Source organism: Oncorhynchus gorbuscha, linkage group LG02, assembly GCF_021184085.1.
Source record: "Oncorhynchus gorbuscha isolate QuinsamMale2020 ecotype Even-year linkage group LG02, OgorEven_v1.0, whole genome shotgun sequence".
Taxonomy (NCBI): Eukaryota; Metazoa; Chordata; class Actinopteri; order Salmoniformes; family Salmonidae; genus Oncorhynchus; species Oncorhynchus gorbuscha.
Genome location: NC_060174.1, coordinates 87,780,128 through 87,804,867, shown reverse-complemented (window position 1 = coordinate 87,804,867; position 24,740 = coordinate 87,780,128). Strand labels below are relative to the sequence as shown.

Below are 24,740 nucleotides of genomic sequence, written 5' to 3'. Positions count from 1 at the left end.
ATAGCCGAGGGTGTCCTTGCGTTAAGGATGGTGGACTTGAGCATGCTCCAGAGTGTTCTGCACTTAGAACAGTCTGCAGGTGTTGTCATTTGCTGGCATCACCCAGACTTTTGATGTCAAACCTTGGCCGATTCATCTTTTTCTGCACCCTCCTTTTCCGCATTAGTCAGATGGACATAGTGGAGCGAATTAGACAATAGTCTGTCGAGCAGTCATCTGCGCTTGTCATTGCTCTTGTGATGTTCATACACAAACTCAAATAGACAAATGCAAACAAGCTATCTTACACACACACACATACACACAAGAACAGTCAGTTCTCCTTCTCAAGCTGTCTTACATATGCACACACACAGACACACAGACACAGTAACAAAGCACAGCCGTGTCCTCGGAGAGAGCCTCCTCAGGGGAAGAGAGTGACAGGCAGCTGTCACAGTCACACAGTGACGCAGACAGACAACAGACACATACACATGCGCTGGAGTAGACCCACTTGTAATTAAAAACGCACCCAAACGCTGTTAATATATTTCCCAAAAGAAAACAATTGAAACAGATGTTTATACGAAAACCCTTGCATGTTGAAGTCCACAACATGTTTTATCCACATTTTATTTGGAAGATGAAAGTGGACTTATCATTGCATACTGATGTTTTGCTTTTACATTTATAAAAATGTTTTTTTTTAATTATGTTAATAGATGCTGATAGAACAGACCAAATCGCTACTGGTCCATCCGCCCACTCACTCACTCACTCACTCACTCACTCACTCACTCACTCACTCACTCACTCACTCACTCACTCACTCACTCACTCACTCACTCACTCACTCACTCACTCACTCACTCACCGGCATATTTATCCCTCTATTGTCATGCTAATACACAGGGCAGTTTAGGAAATAGCACATTGAGATTATGTCATGATTTTATTCGTGCTGCGGGCATGATAAAAAAAATATCATTTGAGATTGTTTGTCTATCCCAGATAGGGCCCCTATAACTGAACTCACCTGTATCATTTCAACAAGTAAACTGAGGTAATATGCAAGTAGCTGATTTACTCCGCTGCAACTCCCCTACAGACTTGGGAGCGGGGAGGTCGAGACAATCCATCCTCCAAAACACCACCCTGCCAAGCCGCACTGCTCGCTTAATCCAGAAGCACCAATGTGTCGGAGGAGACACCGTCCAGCTGGCAAACGAGGTCAGCTGCAGGCACCCAGCCCACCACAAGGAGTCGCTGGAGAGCGATGGAAATCCCAGCTGGCCAACTCCTCCCCAAACCCAGATGACGCTGGGCCAATTGTGCGCCGCCTCATGGGTCTACCGGTCACGTCCGGCTGTGGGATCGAGCCCGGGTCTGTAGTGACGCCTCAAACAGTACAATGCCTTAGACGGTTGCGCCACTCGGGATGCCCCCCAATGACCAACCTTGGCTGAGATGGAAGAACAACAGAAGGAAAACAGTCTCTACAGCACTTCACCAATTAGGGCTTTATTGGAGAGTGGCCAGAAAAAAGCCACTCCTGAGAAAAAGGTGCATGAAACACTCCTGGAGTTTGCAAAAGATTCTGATGGGACAAATATGTAACCCTTTGGCCTGAATGCTAAGTGCTATGCCTGGAGAAAACCATGCACAGTTCATCACCCGTCTAACACCATCCCTAGCGTGAAGCATGGCGGTGGCCTCATCATGTTATGGGGATGTTTTTCAGTGGCAGGGACTGGGAGACTGGTAAGGATAGAGGTAACAATGAATGGAGCAAAAACAGGCTAATCTTTGATAGCCTGCTTCAGAGTGCAAACTACCTTTGACTCGGGTGGAGATTTACGTTCCAATAGGACAATAACCCCAAGCTTACAGCCAAAGCAATGCTGGAATGCCTTCAGAACAAGAATGTGAAAGTCGTGGCTCAATGTCAGCAATCCAATCAGCTTCGAGTTCATCTACAAAATGGTCTGTACTATAGATAGTCTGCACTATAAATACAGCAACAGCCATTGACACCTCAACCATAAACATTAAAATGCCAAAAAATGCAATTGGATCAAACTGGTCCATGATATTGATGCACGTAAAGCTAGCCTTTTCTGTACACCTACAACAACATACAGTACATATGGTATTGTCAGAGTATGATTTGACAGGTCTGCCAGGGGGACTTAATGAATATTGACTTTTCCCCCAATCATACAGTAGAAAAGCAAACGAGGGGTTTAACTGGCTCAAATTAAGATCCTACATCTGTATGACAACCACATGGAATCAGATAATTCCTTGCCCTCCTCCCGACACGCACGCACACGCACACGCACACGCACACACACACACACACACACACACACACACACACACAAGATGAAATGGTGTACTTACTGAATGGACCCACTGGAATGGAGAGATGGAGAAAAATTGAGCAGTGAGAAAAAACAAAGAGATGAATGAAAATGAGATGGGTTGAGTTGAGACTTGATTTAATGGGCAGTGCAGTCCAGTGAACCAAGATTTAGTGTATCATCATTAGATTATGCTTTATGTAGTATGGCTCAGGTTGGAGGGTTGTAGTAAGGTTCCGGTTGGAGTCAATTTAGTCAATTCAGGAAGTGATAAATAAATAAATGCCATTTTAAAATTTCGAACAGAATTTCTATTCATCTTCTGAATTGAGTGAATTTAAATTAAATTGAACTCAACCGCTGCTATGGCTAGGTATTACGGTTTGATGGCTATACTTTAAAAAATAACACACACACACACACACACACTAGCATACCCCATTAATATTGCAGCTGCACTCTCCAAACTAAATAATGTTGCCATAATTCACACAGAACAATCTCCATGCAATTCCATGCCATAAACTCCTATTGGTACGTGTGTGTGCACCTGTGTCTTTACTTGTGTGGGTGTATGCGCACACGCATGTGTGTGTGTGGAGGGTTCCAAAAGTAAATTGTCAAAAAGTGCAGGAGACCTATGTCATTACTGATAGAGTCAAATACTGCTGAAATTGAAATTGCCTGTCAGCTTTACATAAGAAACTGTGTGTCACTCATGCCCATATTCATGTGTGTTGTGCCTGGTCTTACCATGGACCTGCAGGCTGCCCGATGCCTCTGCCTTGCCCACGCTATTCTCAGACACACAGGTGTAGGTGCCCTCGTCCTCAGCCCGAACCTGGGTCAGACGCAGGCTGTGGTCACTGCGGATATCTGACCTGCAACAACAGACCAGGGTGATTATATAGAATGATATCCTACTGTACATGATGTCTGGTGACTCTCTCTCTCTCTCTCTCTCTCTTCACCTGCCACGGGGCAGCTCTCCTTCCTCTCTCCTCCAGCGGATGGTGGGGGCGGGGTCTCCATGGGCCTCACACAGGAAGTCCACCGTGTCATCAGCCAACACCACCTGGTTCACAGGACGCTTAACGAACATGGGTCGCTCTGACAGACCGAGAGTTAGAGAGTGATATGGTCAGAGAGAAAACAACGTACAGTGAGAGAGATAGAGAGGAAAAGAAAAGGAGGACAAGATTGGAGAGTGACAGAAGTTGGGAAAATATGATAAATACACAGTAGAAAATAGAGAGGACCAGAGAAAACACAGAACCAGCAAAGCAAGGTCATCTGAATGTAAACTCCACTCACCAAACACCACTAGTTCTGCTGGGTCGCTGTCCCTTTCCCCCACCATATTGGTGCCCACACACACAAACATGCCTGCGTCGCTCTTCCTTGTGTTCGAAATCATCAGCTTGCCTCCTCGAATCTAAGAGAGAGAGAGAGAGAGAGAGAGAGAGAGACTAAATAATTAAGTCCCCTTAAAAGACACAGCAGGGTGGAAGGAAGCATGGTGATGTGCTTGTCATGTCCCCAAGCCTATTCACTCTATCATGTTGTTTATTAAGCAACCAACACATTTAGGCATCTGTGTCTGTTCATCTCTCTTTCTCCATACCCCTAGCATCAAATTGTCACTATCTCTTTCTGTTTCTGTCCCTCTCTCTTTCTCCAACCTCACCCCACTCCACTCTCTCTCTGTCTCTCTCCCATCCCCCCTCTGACTATTCCTCTTATTCATGTGGTTGTATTTGACATTGCGAGAACCTCCACATAGACAGATGTGGAATACATATACCCAAAGCCTTCTATACAGATAAGTGACTGTAGTTTGTGTTATGTGTGTAGTGTATCTGAGTGCTTTAGGCCTCAGAGAGAGCAGAGAGGTGGTCTATTGTACTGGTGGGTTCAGTTTTTGGTCATTACACCTTCAAATAGATTCAATTAAATGTGTTTTTTGTCCGTCCGTCTGTCTATCTGCATATACAGTACCAGTCAAAAGTTTGGACACACCTACTCATTCAAGGGGTTTTCTTTACTTTGACTATTTTCTACATTGTAGAATAATAGTGAAGACATAAAACTATGAAATAACACATATGGAATCAACCAAAAAAGTGTTAAACAAATCAAAATATATTTTATATTTGAGATTCTTCAGTGGCCACCCTTTGCTAAATATTGGCATTCTCTCAACCAGCTTCATGAGGTAGTCACCTGGAATGCAAGTTAATTTGTGGAATTTCATTTGTTTTTAATGCGTTTGAGCCAATCAGTTGTGTTGTGACAAGGCAGAGGTGGTATACAGAAGATAGCCCTATTTGATAAAAAACCAAGTCCATATTATGGCAAGAACAGCTCATTACTTTAAGACATCAAGGTCAGTCAATGCAGAAAATTTCAACCATGATGATGAAACTGGCTCTCATGAGGACCGCCACAGGAAGGGAAGACCCAGAGTTACCTCTGCTGCAGACGGTATGTTCATTAGAGTTACCAGCCTCAGAAATTGCAGCCCAAATAAATTCTTCACAGAGTTCAAGTAGACATCTCAACATCAACTGTTCAGAGGACACTACATGAATCAAGCCTTCATGGTTGAATTGCTGCAAAGAAACCACTACTAAAGCACAACAATAAGAAGAAGATGCTTGATTGGGCCAAAAAAACAGTTTGAGCAAAGAAACACGAGCAATGAACATTACACTGGTGGAAATCTGTCCTTTGGTCTGATGAGTCCAAATGCGCGATTTTTGGTTCCAACCGCCGTGTTTTTGTGAGACGCAGAGTAGGTGAACGGATGATCTCCACATATGTGGTTCCCACTGAAGCATGGAGGAGGTGGTGTGGGGGTGCTTTGCTGGTGACACTCTTGGTGATTTATTTAGAATTCAAGGGACACTTAACCAGCATGGCTTCCACAGAATTCTGCAGCGGACAATGACCCAACACACATCCAGGCTGTGTAAGGGCTATTTGACCAAGAAGGAGAGTGATGGAGTTCGGTATCAGATCACCTGGCCTCCACAATCACCCGACTTCAACCCAATTGAGATGGTTCGGGATGAGTTGGACTGCAGAGTGAAGGAAAAGCAGTCAACAAGTGCTTAGCATATGTGGGAACTCATTCAAGACTTTTGGAAAAGCATTTCAGGTCATTTCAGGTGAAGCTGGTTGAGAGAATGCCAGGAGTGTGCAAAGCTGTCATCAAGGCAAAGGGTGGCTACTTTGAAGAATCTAAAATCTAAAATATATTTTTTTTATTTAACACTTTTTTGTTACTACATGATGCCATATGTGACATTTCATAGTTTTGGTGTCTTCACTATTATTCTGCATTGTAGAAAATAGTCAAAATAAAGAAAAATCCAATAAGTAGGTGTGTCCAAACTTTTGAGTGGTACTGCAGGTATAGATAGACAAATATGCAGGCCTGCAGGTCTTTTTTGGATAGCCACAACAATACAATTATTGAAGGATGCAACAGAGGCATATTTCTATTGACAGACAGAAAGGACTCACGGTGATTCTCTCGTCGTGGTCGTTGACCTTCATGTTGTTCCTCTTCCAAGAGATGGTGGGCTCCGGGTGGCCCCGCGGGGGGATGCACTCCATGACAGCTGGCTCCCCTGCCGCCACCACAACGTCACTGGGTGTCTGCCTGAAGTCATCCCTCAGGACTGGAGGTAAGAGAGAGGGAGGTGAAGGGGGGTTATTATACAGCAATGATTCCTCAATATCATTTGCTAGGTCATTTTACACATGTATTTCTTGCCAAAAAAGCACTATCACAGATGGAATTGAATAGAGAGGGGGAGATACAGAGCACTACGCCTACTGCCCAATTCCAAATCAACCCCTAACCCCCTAAGCATTTTGTTGATGTAATATGATTTGATAGGTAATAGCCTGTTCCTCTGTAAGGGAGAGATAGATGCCGTGGAAGTCCACATCAAAATTCTAAAGTAAGGGTAGTCTAGCACATCTTTCACTGTGCAGGGTAGCTTATAATGTAGGCTAAGTTTAATTTGTAAGTAGGAACTGTATACCACAAAGTTTTGTGCTGCCTCCACTATCAAGTCTCAAGTCTAAATAAGAGATGTATGCAAAACAGATGAAATTCAGAAAGCAAGAGCAACTCTCAATGTGTGATTTAATGTTATAACCCAAAGCCCTTCAATACTGGGATAATGAAATGACTGTGTTTGCTTGCGCGTGCGTGTGCGTCTGGTTCCTCCCTATGGTCTTCATTGACACAGTGTGCGTGTGTTCTTGCGTGTGTTCGTGTGTGTGTTATTGCGGCTCCTTTCTGGCACAAAGTGGATTAATTCTTCAATCAGACGAACACACACACACACACACACGATATAGACATGCTGTACATAAGACAGATATACAAACACTTGAAAATACTAAAGAGACATACACTAAAACACATAGTTGCGCACAGAACATGAGACAAAAGCCTACTGATATACGATCATGCACAAACACACTTACACTCTCACCCCCCTCTTTATTTCACTCTCTCTGCCACTCTGCAATTGGTGCCTGGATATGGCCTTACGTTTATGAGCAGAAGGGCTTTGTGATATTGCTTTGCACTCGATTCAATATACTGCAGTGCTTAATTTGAGCTGGAACTCCTGTTTTGGACTCCTGTACCTCTTGTGGCATGAAAAATAATTAACTTTTTTCAATGTAAAAATTATTATAAAAGAGATCAAAGTTCATTCTAGTTGCCTTTTCAATAATGATCCTGTCCCCACAAAAAAATATTGTTATGTGAAAAAAAAATTTGGGCCAGGGTCCAATATTCTAAGAGCTGATTCGGTTTGAGCCAGGCTCGGATTTATGGTCTGCTCAACATTGTAATTTACTGTATGTTCGAGATCAACGCAAGGCTGTGGCTGTGTGAGAAGTGCACCAGTATCTCTCACATAACTAGAATGAATTCAACTTGTATGAGCTCTCTGCTCTGATAGACATGAGCCTGCAACTGTCATCTATCCAGTGTTGCACTTCATCATTCATTTCATTATAGAATCATAGCCGCGCAGCACCCCTGATCAATTGAAATACATTTGCCTGAATAATAGAATTCCTGCTGTCTGTTAATGAAATCGTTCAGAATAGCCTACTACATCATGTGAAGGCCTATAACTTAGCCCCAGAGGATCATTTGCTTATTTAAAAAAAATAGCCCAGCTGTTGATGGTAGCCCAATAATAAGGAATAGGCTACAGCCGGGAACGTGTGGCAAATCTGTCAGTGAAAGAATATAATGTAGACAACACAGGCCATTCTCCAAATTTCAAATACAATCAAGGGAAAACACAGGTTGGAAAGCAAATGGCTCCTGCTGAAAAGCAGAGACTCTTTACTGTAGGCTACCAAAATATTTGATCAACTTCCAAATATTGTTTTACAAAAGAAAGAGAGATACTTTGGCACGAGCACATTTGCCATTATCAGTTAGTGTGCTGCGCATCATTGGGCGAGTCAAAGAAACTGGAAAGCATTTTTAGGACTATAATTTCCTCCTCACATTGTAGCCTACAATATATGTCTCCACACACCTAGGCCTATGCTATTGATGGATTCAAGACGAGGTCGTTTTCATTGAGCTCAGATTTTCAGTTTGTCAATGTCAAAGCCTGTCATTTTAATAATTTGTGATGTATTAAAAAAGTCTCCAGTCATGTAAAATGACAGAATTGCATGTAATGCATTTATAAAAGACCCTAGGTTAATAGAATGTTCCCAATGTGTGCAACTTCTTTTAATGGCCTCTGTTCTACTGCTCTATGTCACTACACAAATGTGATGCTGTGCATGCAATGCTTTATTGTGAAGGGGATTTTCTTCCGGTACCTTAGAACTCCCCAGGTCACCCCCCTCTCCTGCTCACTTTTTGTTCCGGAACCTCCCGATTTACAAATTAAGCACTGATCTACTGTAATACCAGACTGCTGTTAAACTGAATGGAGTCAGTTGGAAAATGGCAGTAGCTTGTATCATTGCGTGAGAAATAACTATGAGAATAGTGGAGTTGGTATTTGAGAGGGATCACTGTCCAACCCCAGGATCCTATCCTCAAATAACGGCCCATATTTGTACCCTCCCAAAATTCCCTTTCACATCAGCTTCTGTCCCACGGTTAGCCAATGGGAAACTTGTGAAAATGTTGGGTGTCTTCGGCTTCTAAAATTACTCAACTTTCTACACAAAATCGGCCACTCATCTTTGAAGTTTAGAGTGAATTGAGATTCGGACATCAATGATGGTGGATGATTTATTGATGTGTGAGAGTGTTATGGGGGTGGATGTGTTGCATATATTATGATGACCTGATTAGTAATATCCATGCTTGGACGTTCTCACTACATTCTCAATGAACATTCTTTCATGAGTATGGAAAGTGTGAAACTCTCAAATCTTCCAGTCAAATGTTAAGAGGAAAGATTTCCCTCAAAGGTTTTCCTCCAAAAAAAGGAAGTCCTTAACCTATATTAATTGCAACAGCACTGATTCACTATATTGTCTATTATTCAGATATTCCAATGAAAAGCTTTGTCACACTCCAAAAAGCACCACTATCCCATAACTGGGCATTAGGGGCTGAATTACAGTGCTAATGTCCTCACAATGTCAACCGAGCAGGGTGGTTCTGAGCTTAGTCTATCTGGTTAATGACAACTCACTCCTATAATGAAGGTTGAGAAAAGCCAACAAAACCTGAGGACATTACCATAACCATCCTTTATGGAACTTATGAAGGCACTTCCTATCTCTGTCAATGGCTAACATCCATTATGAGGACACCTTATCTCTACTGATGGGTTACGTTCCTTATGAGGACTCACTCTCCCTATCTCTGTCAATGGGGCCCCCTCATCCCGCTTATGTTTGTAATCATTTCTCCAAATGTCAAGATAGCGTGGCGTTCAGTGTGTGTGTGTGTGTGTGTGTGTGTGTGTCTGTGTCTCCATACATCAGCCTGTTTAGTTTATAAGCAAGGTCATGCCAGATCGAAGTGTCTGATTGAGAAAGAATTTTTATTTCCTTCAACAGTAGCAGTATCACGGAGATACAGTATATGCTGGAAGATATGTTTTTTGGGATGAATGAACAGTAAATGAACTGTTGAGATTGATGTTAAAACGCTCCACATCTCAGTTTCCTTGAGGATAGTAAATTGTAGTGCCTTTGTTATGAGTATATCATTGCTATTTCTAAGCCCTTGCCTAGGGCATGTGTGTGCTTACTTGCCCGTATGGTATATGTTAGATCCCATACTACCACCCCTTTCCCTAGACTCCAATCATTGGAGTGGACCACACAGCCTTTGGGACCCACACTCTCCCATCGGCACATCAACTGAGGGCCTGAAACACACACACACACACACACACACACACACACACACACACACACACACACACACACACACACACACACACACACACACACACACACACACACACACACACACACACACACACACACACACACACACACACACACACACACACACACACACACACACACACACCTTGACCTTATATAAACCTCATTCAAACCTTACCCCAACCACCATTAATCAAGAACAAAACAGTGTACTACCAAAATCACTCAGGGACCTGTCCAGTCATGGCATGTGGATTCAGGGAACCGATTTAGCTTGCTACATCATGGGTCCGGATTGGAGTGCCACAAGGTTAAGGAAAGCTTGTGTTGACCTGTCACACCCGATGCAAGGGGCCCTTGATCCTAGTTCCCTGGATCCCTCTCCTCACTTGCCTCTGCTTCATTGGATGCATCACAAATGGTACCCTATTGCCTATTTAGTGCACTACATTTGATAGGGGCCCATAGAGATCTGAACAAAAGTAGTACACTATATAAGGAATAGGGTGCCCTTTGGGACCCAGCCACTGACTGGCCAGCATCTTTGAGAAAAGGGGCTCCACAGAAACTTGATTAGGCGCTGGCAATTACCCATAAAGCCCTTGGGGGACCAGATTAAGCAGGTGAACCTTGACCCGCCAGTGCTGATGCCCCTCGGGGGAAGCTCCTCAAAAAAGCCAGGCATAATCCCTACCACCAGGCCTGCATGGTCCACTTCAAATAAGAGGGGGAGACACACACACACACACACAGAAACTAAATACACACACACACACACACACACACACACACACACACACACACACACACACACACACACACACACACACACACACACACACACACACACACACACACACACACACACACACACACACACACACACACACACACACACACACACACACACACACACAGATATTTTTTATTTACATACACACACACATAAACACACACAGATCCACACGAACACATCTCATGAGACAGGTAGACCCTAATGAAGGCAACCCTATTCCATCTATCAGCTACCATAAATCAATTTCTCATCTCAGAAGACTTTTCTGTTTTTAAGTGAGCTCTTTTACAGAGTCAACAATCACGCAGCACGTCTGTTTGAGTTAGCTGTCAATGCGCGTCTCTCATCCAACGTAGCTGTTTGTCTACACCAATGACAAATATACTAGTCACACAAAATGACAAATAGCAAGTCTAAGCTTACCACTCTGTCATCTACATGCAAACATGTCCATTACATTGAATCTAACAAAAATAATAAGCCACGCATATAAACATAATCAACAATATCAGCTGTGTATTTACGGAATCAAACTTTTCCCCAGTGACCAGCGAATTACTCTTGCAATGTCATGCTTCTAATATGTCCCCACTACAACAACACTTTTCAATGTCAGGACCTCACTAATATATATGTGCATCGTTTGTGCTCCTGATTTGAAGTAAACGCTTGAGGCAGGCAGGTGGCTCACTTTTAATTAAAAGTCCACTTTATTGTCATCATCAAATGCTCATCAAACGTTCATCACATTCATCAGATGTTCAGGAAGAGGCTAGTGTGTGTTCTTTCCACCTGACAAGTGTCAGTAATTTACAGCAGCTCTATTCATGAATACATTTTCATATAGATGACAGAGAGTTAGAGAGAAAGAGAGACAGAGAATGACAGATAATCTCAGACTGGTAAAAAGAGAGCGAGAAAAGGAGAGAGATGAAGAGGGAGAGGGAAGAGAAGTGAACGGGAAAGATAGGGACAGAGTAAGGGGGAGGGAAGAGAGAAAGAGACGTAGGTCTCCATTTCAGGCTCTATTGTGTGGGGGTTTGCGGCGGTCATCTGTCAATCTTGCATCTCAAGCTGATGTGAGGCAATCTGTCGCACACACGTGTGCACACACGCACAGGTCATCTACGCCTCCACACACTAATCGCTGCGTTTTATCAACCTCAAACATTGATCTGATTTTGAACCAACAAAACATAACACACACATTTACAAGCCCCCCAGACGCCTGTGAAATGATTCCAAACAGAGATTCAAATTCTAATACGTTATACGACTGTGGATTTACCTAAAGTAAAACAGTCTTAGGGGCCAAGCAGAGTTTCATCAGCTCCTGAAGTTGAAGAGGTGCTGTTGCGCCTTCTTCACCACACTGTCTGTGTGGATGAACCATTTCCAATTATCAATGAGGTGCCCGCCGAGGAACTAAAAGCTTTTCACCCTCTCCACTGCGACCCTGTCGATGTTGATGGGGTCGTGCTTTCTCTGGAAGTCCACGATCAGCTCCTTCATTTTGTTGACGTTGATGGAGAGGTTATTTTCCTGGTACCACTTCCAGGGCCCTCACCTCCTCCCTGTAGGATGTCTTGTCATTGTTGGTCTCACCTCCTCCCTGTAGGATGTCTCGTCATTGTTGGTCTCACCTCCTCCCTGTAGGATGTCTCGTCATTGTTGGTCTCACCTCCTCCCTGTAGGATGTCTTGTCATTGTTGGTCTCACCTCCTCCCTGTAGGATGTCTCGTCATTGTTGGTCCCACCTCCTCCCTGTAGGATGTCTCGTCATTGTTGGTCTCACCTCCTCCCTGTAGGATGTCTCGTCATTGTTGGTCTCACCTCCTCCCTGTAGGATGTCTCGTCATTGTTGGTCTCACCTCGTCCCTGTAGGATGTCTTGTCATTGTTGGTCTCACCTCCTCCCTGTAGGATGTCTCGTCATTGTTGGTCTCACCTCCTCCCTGTAGGATGTCTCGTCATTGTTGGTCTCACCTCCTCCCTGTAGGATGTCTCGTCATTGTTGGTCTCACCTCCTCCCTGTAGGATGTCTTGTCATTGTTGGTCTCACCTCGTCCCTGTAGGATGTCTTGTCATTGTTGGTCTCACCTCCTCCCTGTAGGATGTCTTGTCATTGTTGGTCTCACCTCGTCCCTGTAGGATGTCTTGTCATTGTTGGTCTCACCTCCTCCCTGTAGGATGTCTCGTCATTGTTGGTCTCACCTCCTCCCTGTAGGATGTCTCGTCATTGTTGGTCTCACCTCCTCCCTGTAGGATGTCTCGTCATTGTTGGTCCCACCTCCTCCCTGTAGGATGTCTCGTCATTGTTGGTCCCACCTCGTCCCTGTAGGATGTCTCGTCATTGTTGGTCTCACCTCCTCCCTGTAGGATGTCTCGTCATTGTTGGTCTCACCTCCTCCCTGTAGGATGTCTCGTCATTGTTGGTCCCACCTCCTCCCTGTAGGATGTCTCGTCATTGTTGGTCCCACCTCCTCCCTGTAGGATGTCTCGTCATTGTTGGTCTCACCTCCTCCCTGTAGGATGTCTCGTCATTGTTGGTCTCACCTCCTCCCTGTAGGATGTCTCGTCATTGTTGGTCTCACCTCCTCCCTGTAGGATGTCTCGTCATTGTTGGTCTCACCTCCTCCCTGTAGGATGTCTCGTCATTGTTGGTCCCACCTCCTCCCTGTAGGATGTCTCGTCATTGTTGGTCTCACCTCCTCCCTGTAGGATGTCTCGTCATTGTTGGTAATCAGGCCTACCACTGTTGTGTCATCAGCAAACTTGATGACTTGAGTTGTAGACATGTATGGCCACACAGTCATTGGCCTCCGCCCCGAACCCAACCCTGAACTTAGGTCACTGTTACTAGCCAGCTACCACCCAATACTCTACCCTGCACCTTAGTGACTGCTGCCCTATGTACAGTGCCTTCAGAATGTATTCACACCTCTTGATGTTTTCCACATTCTGTTGTGTAATATTTTGCCAATGAGCAAAAACATTATTTAAGGAAAATAAAGCACAAATATATCTTGATTAGATGAGTATTCAACCCCCTGAGTCAACATATTTTACAATCACCTTTGGCAGCGATTACAGCTGTAATTTTTTGGGGGGTGGTAAGTCTCTAAAAGCTTTGCACACATGGACCTTGACATTTTCCCATTAAGCTCTGTCAAGTTGTTTATTGATCAGTGCTAGACAGACATTTTCAAGTCTTGCCAGAGACTTCGAAGACGATTTACGTCAAAACTTTAACTATGACATTCAGGAACATTCAACGTCATCTTGGTAAGCAACTCCAGTGTATCTTTGGCCTTGTGTTTTAGGCAATTGTGCTGCTCACAGGTGCATTTGTCTCTCAGTGTCTGTTGGAAAGCAGACTGAACCAAGTTTTCCTCTAGGATTTTGCCTGTGCCTAGCTTTATTCCGTTTATTTTCATTTTAAAAACTCTGTAGTCCTTGACGATGACAAGCATAGCCATAACATGATGCAGCCACCACCATGCTTGAAAACATCCGTTACATGGGCAGGATTTAAACAAACCCAACCTTCATTTACATTGTGATGCAGTCACAAACACAAGTCTAACAAAACTCAGTTTAGCACGAGATTGATTTTATGACCAAAATGATCTTATTTGACAGTAGAATAAATGTGTCTGACTCAAAATCGATGCCACATAGGTTGTTTTCTACAGAAGTTGTTTTTAGGGTCAGTTGCTCTTTAAAGTTATTGTAAACTGACTCGACCAGGTCAACTCCACTGTAAAGAAAAATGCAGGTGTCTGCACAACACAACTCCAAATGTAACACATGTGAATGTATAACTTACTACTCAGCCTGAACTGTCCCTACTTGCTCCAGCAAATAGGTAGCTTTTTGTGTGGAGCCAACTGGTAAGATGCTTCAGGAGGGCGGTCACGTGTGCTAGCAAGGCAGAGGTCCCGAGTTTGCGCCAGGTATGGGAGAAATTGGGAGGAAAAGGTCCTCACAAAGCAAGCAGCGTGATGTCCTTTACACAAACATGACAGATAAGAAGCTACACTATACAGTATATAGAAAAGTTACACTATATATAGAAAAGTATGTGGACACCCCTTCAAATGAGCGGATTCGGCTACTTCAGCCACACCTGTTTCTGACAGGTGTATAAAATTGAGCAGACAGCCATGCAATCTCCATAGACAAACATTGGCAGTAGAATGGCCTTACTGAAGAGTGCAGTGACTTTCAAGTGGGCACCGTCATAGGATGCCACCTTTCCAACAAGTCATTGGTCAAGTTTCTGTCCTGCTAGAGCTGCCCTGGTCAACTGCAGGTGCTGTATTGTGAAGTGGAAATGTTTAGGAGCACCAATGGCTCCACCGCAAAGTGGCAGGACAGAAACTAACAGAACGGGACAGCAGAGTGCTGAAGAGCGTAGCATGTAAAAATCATCTGTCCTCGGTTAAAACACTCACTACAGAGTTCCAAACTGCCTTTGGAAGTAACTTCAATACATTATATGTTCGTATGGAGCTTTATGAAATGGGATTCCATGGCCAATCAGCCGCACACAAGCCTAAAATCACCATGTGCCATGCCAAGCATGGCTGGAGTGGTGTAAAGCTCGCCGCCATTGGACTCTGGAGCAGTGGAAACGTTCTCTGGAGTGATGAACCATGCTTCAACATCTGGCAGTCCGATGGACCAATCTGGGTTTAGCGGATGCCAGGAGAACACTACCTGCCAACTGTAAAGTTTGGTAGAGGAGGAGTATTGGTCTGCGGCTGTTTTTTTATGGTTCGGGATAGGCCCCTTAGTTCCAGTGAAGGGAAATCTTAATGCTACAGCATACAATGACATTGTATATGATTCTGTGCTTTGTGGCAACAGTTTGGAGAAGGCCCTCGTGCACAAAGCGAGGTCCATACAGAAATGGTTTTGTCGAGATCGGTGTGGCCTGCACAGATCCCTGACCACAACACCATCGAACACCTTTGGGATGAATTGGAACGCAGACTGCGAGCCAGGCCTAATTGCCCAACATCAGCGCCCAATCTAACTAATGCTCACGTGACTGAAAGGAAGCAAGTCCTCGCAGCAATGTTCCAATACCTAGTGGAAAGCTTTCCCAGAAGAGTGGAGGCTGTTATAGCAGCTAAGGGGGGACCAACTCCATATTAATGTCCATGATTTCGACGAGCAGGTGTCCACATACTTTAATAAAACTGAAAGCATACCTTGACTTGGAAGAGTTCCAATGTTAGATAGCCTTAGCCAACTAGCTAACATAAATAGCATTCCTCTCTGTTTGAGTCAGGTTGTTGATTAAGCTAAATTAGCTAAATCAAACACCTTTGGGATTACAGGCAACATCCGTACTGAGCTAAAGGGTAGAGCTGCCGCTTTCAAGGAGCGGGACTTTAAAACGGAAGCTTATAAGAAATCCCTCTATGCCCTCCTACGAACCATCAAACAGGCAAAGCTTCAATACAGGACTAAGATCGAATCTTACTGCACCGGCTCCGACGCTTGTCGGATGTGGCAGGGCTTGCAAACTAAAAAATGTATTAAGTTATAAGACCTTTATGATTCATTTTGTCAGTGAATGTTAGGTTTTTAGATTACATAACACTTGAGGAAACATTACTTATTACGTATTTTCTATGTTTTGTTCACCAACAGTCTAACCACAAAGCTGGCAATTCTTTCCCCTCTCTTTCTGGCTGCCCTCAACCCTTCCGTTCAAAGTTCAAGTTTGTTTATTTGTCATTATACACATGATTTGCATGGAGTACACAGTGCAATTAAATGCTTACTTGCAGGTTAACCTCTTGACAATGCAGCAACAATAAGAACGGTATGTAGCTAAATAAATAAAAACAGTAATATAAAAGCTTAATTCAGTAATTTCACCAATTTAATAATGAGCAGTTCATTTATTTATATATAAATATTTTTTAATACAAATTGTTACATAGTCTATATGGAAATAACAAACATAAACCAAGTATGGAATAGCTTAGAAGACTGTCAGTTCTACCACCTCAACATTGCTAATTTTAAATAGGGTTAAATATAATGTTGTTAAGTTCAGCTTCAGTCCACAGGGGGGCACTGTGTCACTTGGCTGTGCTTCAGTCAGAAAAACATTCTCTTATCTCTAAAGTCCCGTTTGTCGTAACGATGAGACCAAGGCGCAGCGTGATTTGAATATATTCTTCTTTATTTACGAAGAACACTAAAACAAAATGACCGTGCCGCTAATAATAACGAGTGCTGACATGCAACTACACAGAAAATAACCCACAAAACCAAAATGGAAAATGGCAACCTAAATAGGATCCCCAATCAGAGACAACGATAAACAGCTGTCTCTCATTGGGAACCAATTCAGGCCACCATAGACCTACATTTACCTAGACAATACCTAAACCCCATAGATATACAAAAAACCCTAGACAGGACAAACACACATACCACCCTCGTCACACCCTGACCTAACCAAAATAATAAAGAAAACAAAGATAACTAAGGTCAGGGCGTGACACCCATTTAGTCAACTGGTCGATTGTTTAGTCGATAGGCTGTTGGTCGACTGAGATTTCTTTAGTCGAGCAGTAGCCCCCCCCAAAAAATATATTTATATTGTGGTGTACACGACACAGTCTGATTCGCGTTGAGTGGACTGATCAATTCTGTAGGCCGTAGGGATGGCACAGTCCATCAGTATAAGACGTGATACTGAACTTGTATATGGTGGTATTACATAAACAATAGTGCAAAACTAAACTAATACAAATTATATTATTTAATAACAAATGCACTTTCTCCCTCTTTCGATAGTGGCTGCTGTCCACGGTTCTAAAACACATCAGCGCGCTGTTGAATTGGCACCTTTTCCTAGACCATGTTGATATGTGCACATTAGGAATGTTAACCAGCTGTTGAGAGCAAAGCACTAGCAGAATGAGGAGATGAGAAAACAGCTCTTGCCTTATTGTCTAAGAAAAGTGAGGAGAAAGGAAACCCAAACTTAATTAGGTCTATAATCAATAGCCTAACTGTTAAATGTCCCTGGCTTTATAAATCATCGGTATATTTACAGAAATAAGACAGATCCTGCCTCTGTTGCCAGTTTGTAGTTGTATTTGCATTTATTATGGATCCCCAATTGTGACCCAATTCAGGAAACTAGGCGTATGTCGCAAGTCACCACTTCACAGGAGAGCCGTATGAACGTAAAAAAATATTTTTTTTACAAAATGCATTTCTTTTGGCAGAAATGCCTTCTCGACCATGTGAACCTTCATGTTTCTTAATAACAAATTTGTATGCCATCTGTAAATATGAATACAATTGTTAATTAAGCCACAGAGAAGACAGCAACCTTCCCACTAGCCATGATTGGCTGAGATGAGTGGGCTGGACATGCCGAGAGAGGAGTTCGGATTGGTCTGCCATTTTGAAGGCATCTGTCTATTTGAGCTCGTCAGTCTGTTGGTAATCCTATCGAATGTGGCTTTAAAAATTGTTTTATTGTGTAGTGGAGCTGCATAATTGTTGCTCTCCATTTTCTGGAGGATCAAGTTTTGAAATCAGTGGAATTAGAGTATGATAGCTAAAGTCTCTGAATTACATCTTCAAACTAAGGGCAACTGTGGTATGGCATTCCTGACAGGGAGATACGTCCATGATGCATGTTGATGTATGCAGGTGAGATAGTCTAGCGTTAGCTAGCTACTGTACATTTTTATATATTACACATTTCACATTTTGACAGAAAGTGGTTTCATTTCAAGCTAAAGTGCACTCTTAGCTAGCTAGCTAACGTTAGCTGGCTGGCTCCCTCGCTGATATTATTTATTTGCCAGAGCCGTTTGCTTTTCTAGTTAGTCTAATGTTAACTAGCTAACATTGGACCTGGTTGGTTATCTCCCAGCACTGTGGCATTGTTGCCACTTTGTTCATTGTTGTTTAACTAGCTAATGTTAGCTGGCTGTGTACAACACCCGTTGAATATGGCCGGTGTCAGTAAATATCTGCAAAAAAATGTACCCTCAGGCCCCTACCCTACTCTACTACCACATATCCTCAACACAAAATCCATGCATACATGTTTTGTATGCATGTTTTCTAAATCTAATTTTACTTCTTGCATGATTTACTTAATGTGGAATAGAGTTCCATGTAGTCATGGCTATATGTATTACTGTGTGCCTCCATAGTCTGTTCTGGACTTGGAGACTGTGAAGAGGCCTCTGGTGGCATGTCTTGCGGGGTATGCATGGGTGTCCGAGCTGTGTGCCAGTAGTTCAAACAGCCAGCTTGGTGCAATGAACATGTGATGAAGTCAATCTCTCCTCCACTTTGAGCCAGGAGAGATTGACATATATTTTCAATCTTAGCTCTCTGTGTACATCCAAGGGCCAGCCGTGCTGCCCTGTTCTGAGCCAATTGCAATATTCATAAGTCCCTCTTTGTGGCACCTAACCATAAGACAGAACAGTAGTCCAGGTGCGACAAACCTAGGGCCTGTAGGACCTGCCTTGTTGATCGTGCTGTTAAGAATGCAGAACAGCTCTTTATTATGGACAGACTTCTCCCCATCCTAGCTACTGTTGTATCAATTTTTTGGACAACGACAGTTTCAATCCAGGGTTACTCCAAGCAGTTTAGTCTCCTCAACTTGCTCAATTACCTGTCACGATCGTCATAGTGAGGAGACCAAAGCACAGCGTAATGTGAATACATATTTTTAGTGAAAGATGAAAAAACACGAAGTACACCAAACAAACAAAATAATAAGACAAACGTGACCGCTATCAAAACTGAGTGCAAACATGCAACATCACATAGACAATAACCCACGAAATATCCAAAGAAGATGGCTGCCTAAATATGGTTCCCAAATCAGAGACAACGATAAACAGCTGCCTCTAATTGAGAACCAATCTAGGCAACCATAGACATACATAAACACCTAGATGGAGACAACACCATAAACCTACAAAACCCCTAGACAGTCCAAAAACACAAACATCACCCATGTCACACCCTGACCTAACCAAAATATATAAAGAAAACAAAGAATACTCAGGTTAGGGCGTGACAGTACCCCCCCACAAAGGTGCGGACTCCAGCCGCAAAACCTAATCTAAAGGGGAGGGTCCTGGTCGGCCTCTTTCACGGCAGCGGCTCGGGTGCGGGACATGGACCCCGCTCTACCTCAGTCTTGGCCCACTTAGGTGGCGCCTCAAGAGCGGGCACCCTCGCAGCAGGATCTGGACTGAAGATCATCGTAAAGAGCACCACTGGACAGGAGGGAGACTCTGGCGGCTCCAGACAGGAGGGTGACTCCGGCATCGCCGGCATGACAGGCGGCTCTGGCAGGTCCTGGCTGGGTGACGGCTCTGGCAGGTCCTGGCTGGGTGACGGCTCTGGCAGGTCCTGGCTGGGTGACGGCTCTGGCAGGTCCTGGCTGGGTGACGGCTCTGGCAGGTCCTGGCTGGTTGACGGCTCTGGCGGGTCCTGGCTGGGTGACGGCTCTGGCGGGTCCTGGCTGGCTGACGGCTCTGCCGGGTCCTGGCTGGCTGACGGCTCTGGCAGGTCCTGGCTGGCTGACGGCTCTGGCGGCTCCTGGCTGGCTGACGGCTCTGGCGGCTCCTGGCTGGCTGACGGCTCTGGCGGCTCCTGGCAGGCTGACGGCTCTGGCGGGTCCTGGCAGGCTGACGGCTCTGGCGGGTCCTGGCTGGTCCCTCTCTCTCTCCGGTAAGCCTGGGAAGTTGGCGCAGGTCTCCTACCTGGCTTCACCACACTCCCCGTGTGCCCCTTCCCAATAAATTTTTGTGGCTGCCTCTCGGGCTTCCAGCTTTCGCTGTCTCCAGCTCTGCTTTGGGGCGGCGATATTCCCCTGGCTGTGCCCAGGGTCCTTCGCTGTCCAGAATCTCCTCCCAAGTCCATGAGTCCTTTGCCGCTCCGCTCCTGCTGCTGGCCGTTACCACACTGCTTGGTCCATTGTTGGTGGGTTATTCTGTCACGATTGTTGTAGTGAGGAGACCAAAGCGCAGCGTGAAATGAATACATATTTTTAATGAAAGACGAAAAAACACGAAGTACACTAAACAAACAAACAAAATAACAAGACGAACATGACCGCTATCAAAACTGAGTTCAAACATGCAACATCGAGGGGGCGCTAGAGCGCGTGCTATGGAGTAGACGTGCTTTGCTAGAGCTCCGCTCCATTTTGAAACAAATTAGTATATATCTTAACCTCTCACGACTTCAAACAAATATGACAAAGGGAAAAGGCGACAAAAAAGGGAGCGCTAAACAAGATCATTTGAATGAGATAGACAACGAACCAATTTCAATGTCGCCAACCCACGAGGAGTTAGCTGAAGAGGCTAGCTTCCAAGAGATCCCCACAGAGCCTACGCAAAGTGACATACTGGCTGCCATAAATTCGCTAAGCAAGAAGGTGGACACAAGGCTGGCTGATATCTCAAAGAGTATTGGGACTTTGGCCGAAACTGTGAAAGCAACTCAGAGAAGGGTCCATGAGGTTGAGCAGACGACAGTCGATCACGAGGCCAGGCTACAGGACATAGAGAAACAGTGCGCAACATTCAAAAATGACAACAAAACCCTGAAAGCCCGACTGGAAATGCTCGAGTTGCATTCAAGACGCCAGAACATTCGAATATGTGGGATCCAGGAGGACACTGAGAAAGGGACACCCACTGAGTTTGTCTCAGAGCTGATAGAGGCATTGCTGGGGAGTGAACACTTCAAAACGGCCATCCTGATCGACCGGCACACAGATCTCAGGCAACCAAGGCCATTCATTGTACGGCTGCACTATCCCCAGACCAGGGATCTCATCCTCAAGCTGGCTAGTCAAAAGTTCCCCCTTAACTTCAACGGAGCCAGGGTGGCTTTCTACCCAGATCTTACCTTGGAGGTGAGGAACCAATGGAAAGAGTATGATGAGGTACGCAACAAATGCAGGGCGGCCAACATCCGATATGGATTCCTCTTCCCAGTCCGGTTTAAGGTGACAGTCGAAGGATCAACACGTACGATTGACAACCCAAAAGAGGCCGAACTGTTCTTGACAAGCAAGTTACCTGGCTGAGGATACAGAACGGCTGTGTCAGTCGGCTAAATGACCAAATACAGGCCAGGAATGTGTTTGGATTTCCGGCCAATGTCTTTTCGATTAGAAGATCAGAAATTGGGACTTATATGATAGGTGAGATGTTGTGGCTAATATAGCATTGTTTAGCACATCATGTTTTAGCGCCACTCACCCCCTAACGGGAGAGTTAAGTGTTAAGTGTTATCTAATATTATCGTATATGCGGAGCATCTATAGACGAGTTAGTTCAAGCTGTATGTCTAGACACCCTAAGGTTTGTGTGTTAGCCAAGGAGTGCTTCGTTTGGGGAAGTCACTCAGTAAAGGGACGGGAGGGGGGATGGGTTCTGTGCTTTATGTTCACGTTTATTATTAGTACAGATGGCATGACAAGCTCCCGCATGGCGGGACGTTTTTCTTCTGAGTTTTGTATGACAGCAACAATTTGCTCTAAAATAAGAAATGCCACATAGTAACAGAGCACAGAGTAGACCAGGTGGAATAAAGATAGTCAGCTGGAACTGTAATGGCTTAGGGCATGTGGTGAAACGAACTAAGGTTTTTTTCTCATCTTAAATCACTGGGTGCTGACATAGTGCTTCTTCAAGAAACTCATATTAAACGCTCCGCTCAGGCCAAGCTACGAATCGTCTGGATCGGTCAGATATACCAGTCTAACGTTGATGCAAAAGCGAGAAGGGTAGCAATCCTGATAATGAAAAACATTCCTTTTGTTTACTCATCCTCGATTTCAGATCCTAATGGTCGGTATATTTTTGTGGCTGGTACACTGAATTCGAAACCAGTAACCTTAGTCAATTTATATGGACCCAACTTCGATGATCCATTATTTTTTCTTAGGGTATTTAAGGACATACCAAATATCTCAGATACAAGTGTTATTGTTGGAGGGGACTTTAACTGTACGTTAGATCCTCTTTTAGATCAACAGTTATCAAGGTCACTTCAACAATCAAATGCCAGTGTCTGTCTAAATACATTGATGACAAACCTTAACATTGTCGATATCTGGAGACTGACGCACCCAACAGACAGGGATTATTCTTTCTTTTCATCAGTTCATAAATCATATTCCAGAATTGACTATTTTTTGTTGGACTCCAAACTAATTTCAGCAGCTGAGTCGGTTACCTATCACCCTATTCTAATTACGGACTACTCTCCTCTGTCCATGGTGCTGAAACTCGACAATATGTCGACAGGTTGGCGACCGTGGCGCTTAGACACATACCTGCTGAAAGATGAGGCTTTGTGTCAGTATTTGAAGGAGCAGATTGCCTTTTTCCTCAGAACTAAAGACACGGGGGATGTTGACGACTCCACTCTTTGGGAATCTCTAAAGGCTGTGATTAGAGGTTACATTATTTCTTATACATCAGAGAGGAAGAAACATGCCAATACTAGGCTGAGAGAAATTGAAAGAGAGTTAGGGGAACAGGAAAACGTTTTTAGGACGAATTCCTCGTATACAGTCCTTGAGAAGATCACCAAGTTAAAATATGAATTCAATAGCGGAGTCAATCGCCACCTTCCGGAGACACCTGAAACCCCACCTCTTTAAGGAATACCTAGGATAGGATAAGTATCCCCCCCCCCCTTTAAGATTTAGATGCACTATTGTAAAGTGACTGTTCCACTGGATGTCATAAGGTGAATGCACCAATTTGTAAGTCGCTCTGGATAAGAGCGTCTGCTAAATGACTTAAATGTAAATGTAAAAAATGTAATACCATCCTTTCGAAACGGGTGGGCTCTTTACTTGCTAGAACGCAACAAAGTTATTTTGAACTGGGTGACAAACCACAAATTATTAGCAAGACAGCTAAGGCAGGTACAGGCATCTAGAGCTTTCCACAAAATAAAAGACAAGAATGTTAAAATAGTCACAGATCCGCAGGATATTAATAAATGCTTTGCACAGTTTTACTCAGAGCTATACCAATCAAAATGCGATGCTACTGATCCACAAACTATGGAACGCTTTCTCACTGAATGTGAACTTCCTAAACTAGACAGGGGGGCAGCTTCTGCACTCAGTGCAGGGATAACTTTAGAGGAAATTAACGCAGCGATAGCACAATTTCCAAACAGCAAGGCCCCTGGGCCCGATGGATATGTAATAGAATTCTATAAGAAGTACTGTGCCAGTCTATCTACACTTATGTTGCGAATGTTTAAACACTCCAAAGAAAATGCCAAACTCCCTCAAACACTGTATGGCATTTCCTTAACATATCCACTGTATACATTGACAGCCCGATTTGCCTGAATCATGCTTTCCACCACGCATTGGATGATGTGGTATTTTCACAGTGGAGGGAGAAGGGGCTCACAACAATTGGTAATCTATACATAGATGGTCAGTTAGCTTCATTTCAACAATTACAGGGAAAGTTCAACATGCCAACAACACATTTTTTCAGATACCTCCAAATCAGGTATTTCGTAAGGACACATATCCCACAGTATGGCATGAAGCCAAATAGTCCTACATTAGATAGCTTGATCCTTGTCAAACCCCATTCAAAAGGGTCGGTCTCTAGACTGTATGATGTGCTACAGGCCCACATAGAGGTATCCACAGACACCATTAAAAGGGCTTGGGAACAAGAACTTGGGTCAGAAATCTCTGATGAGGACTGGGTAGAAGCTTTCAGGAATATAAACCACAGTTCAGTGAATGCCAGACACAACCTTGTACAGTTTAAGGTGATACACAGGTTACATTACTCAAAAGTGAAACTGCATAAAATATTCCTGGACACCTCATCACTGTGTGTGAGGTGCAAGCAGGATGAGGGGATGTTGACCCACTTATTCTGGACATGTCCTAAGTTGCATGTTTACTGGGCTCTCATTTTTGATTACTTATCTAGAGCCTTTGATAGAGTTCTAGCCCCACAGCCATTGACCGCTCTGTTTGGTACAGTTGATGGGAATAACCATGAAGGGAAATCTGTCTCTCTTTGTACTCTATTAGCCAAAAGGCTCATATTGCAATTTTGGAAATTGGAGACTGTACCTACCTTTGAAATGTGGTTA

The 24,740-nt window shown here is 44.0% G+C and overlaps 1 protein-coding gene across 4 annotated transcripts in view; it reads right to left on the bottom strand.

Moving 5' to 3' along the window:
* LOC124012193 (roundabout homolog 3-like) overlaps positions 1–24,740 on the bottom strand; it is a 243,259-nt gene that overhangs the window by 58,689 nt on the left and 159,830 nt on the right. For 2 of the 4 annotated variants that reach the window (XR_006834681.1, XR_006834682.1), the window contains exons 3-7: positions 5,874–6,031; positions 3,660–3,780; positions 3,317–3,455; positions 3,099–3,226; positions 2,386–2,397 (exon numbers count right to left, since the gene is read on the bottom strand). Coding sequence is in view for 1 of the 4 variants with exons in the window: in XM_046325684.1 (XP_046181640.1) it covers positions 3,099–3,226; positions 3,317–3,455; positions 3,660–3,780; positions 5,874–6,031 (546 nt within the window). In the remaining 3 variants the exon portion in view is untranslated. The remainder of the gene's footprint in view (positions 1–2,385; positions 2,398–3,098; positions 3,227–3,316; positions 3,456–3,659; positions 3,781–5,873; positions 6,032–24,740) is intronic. The other 2 variants (XR_006834680.1, XM_046325684.1) reach the window with 1 other exon arrangement.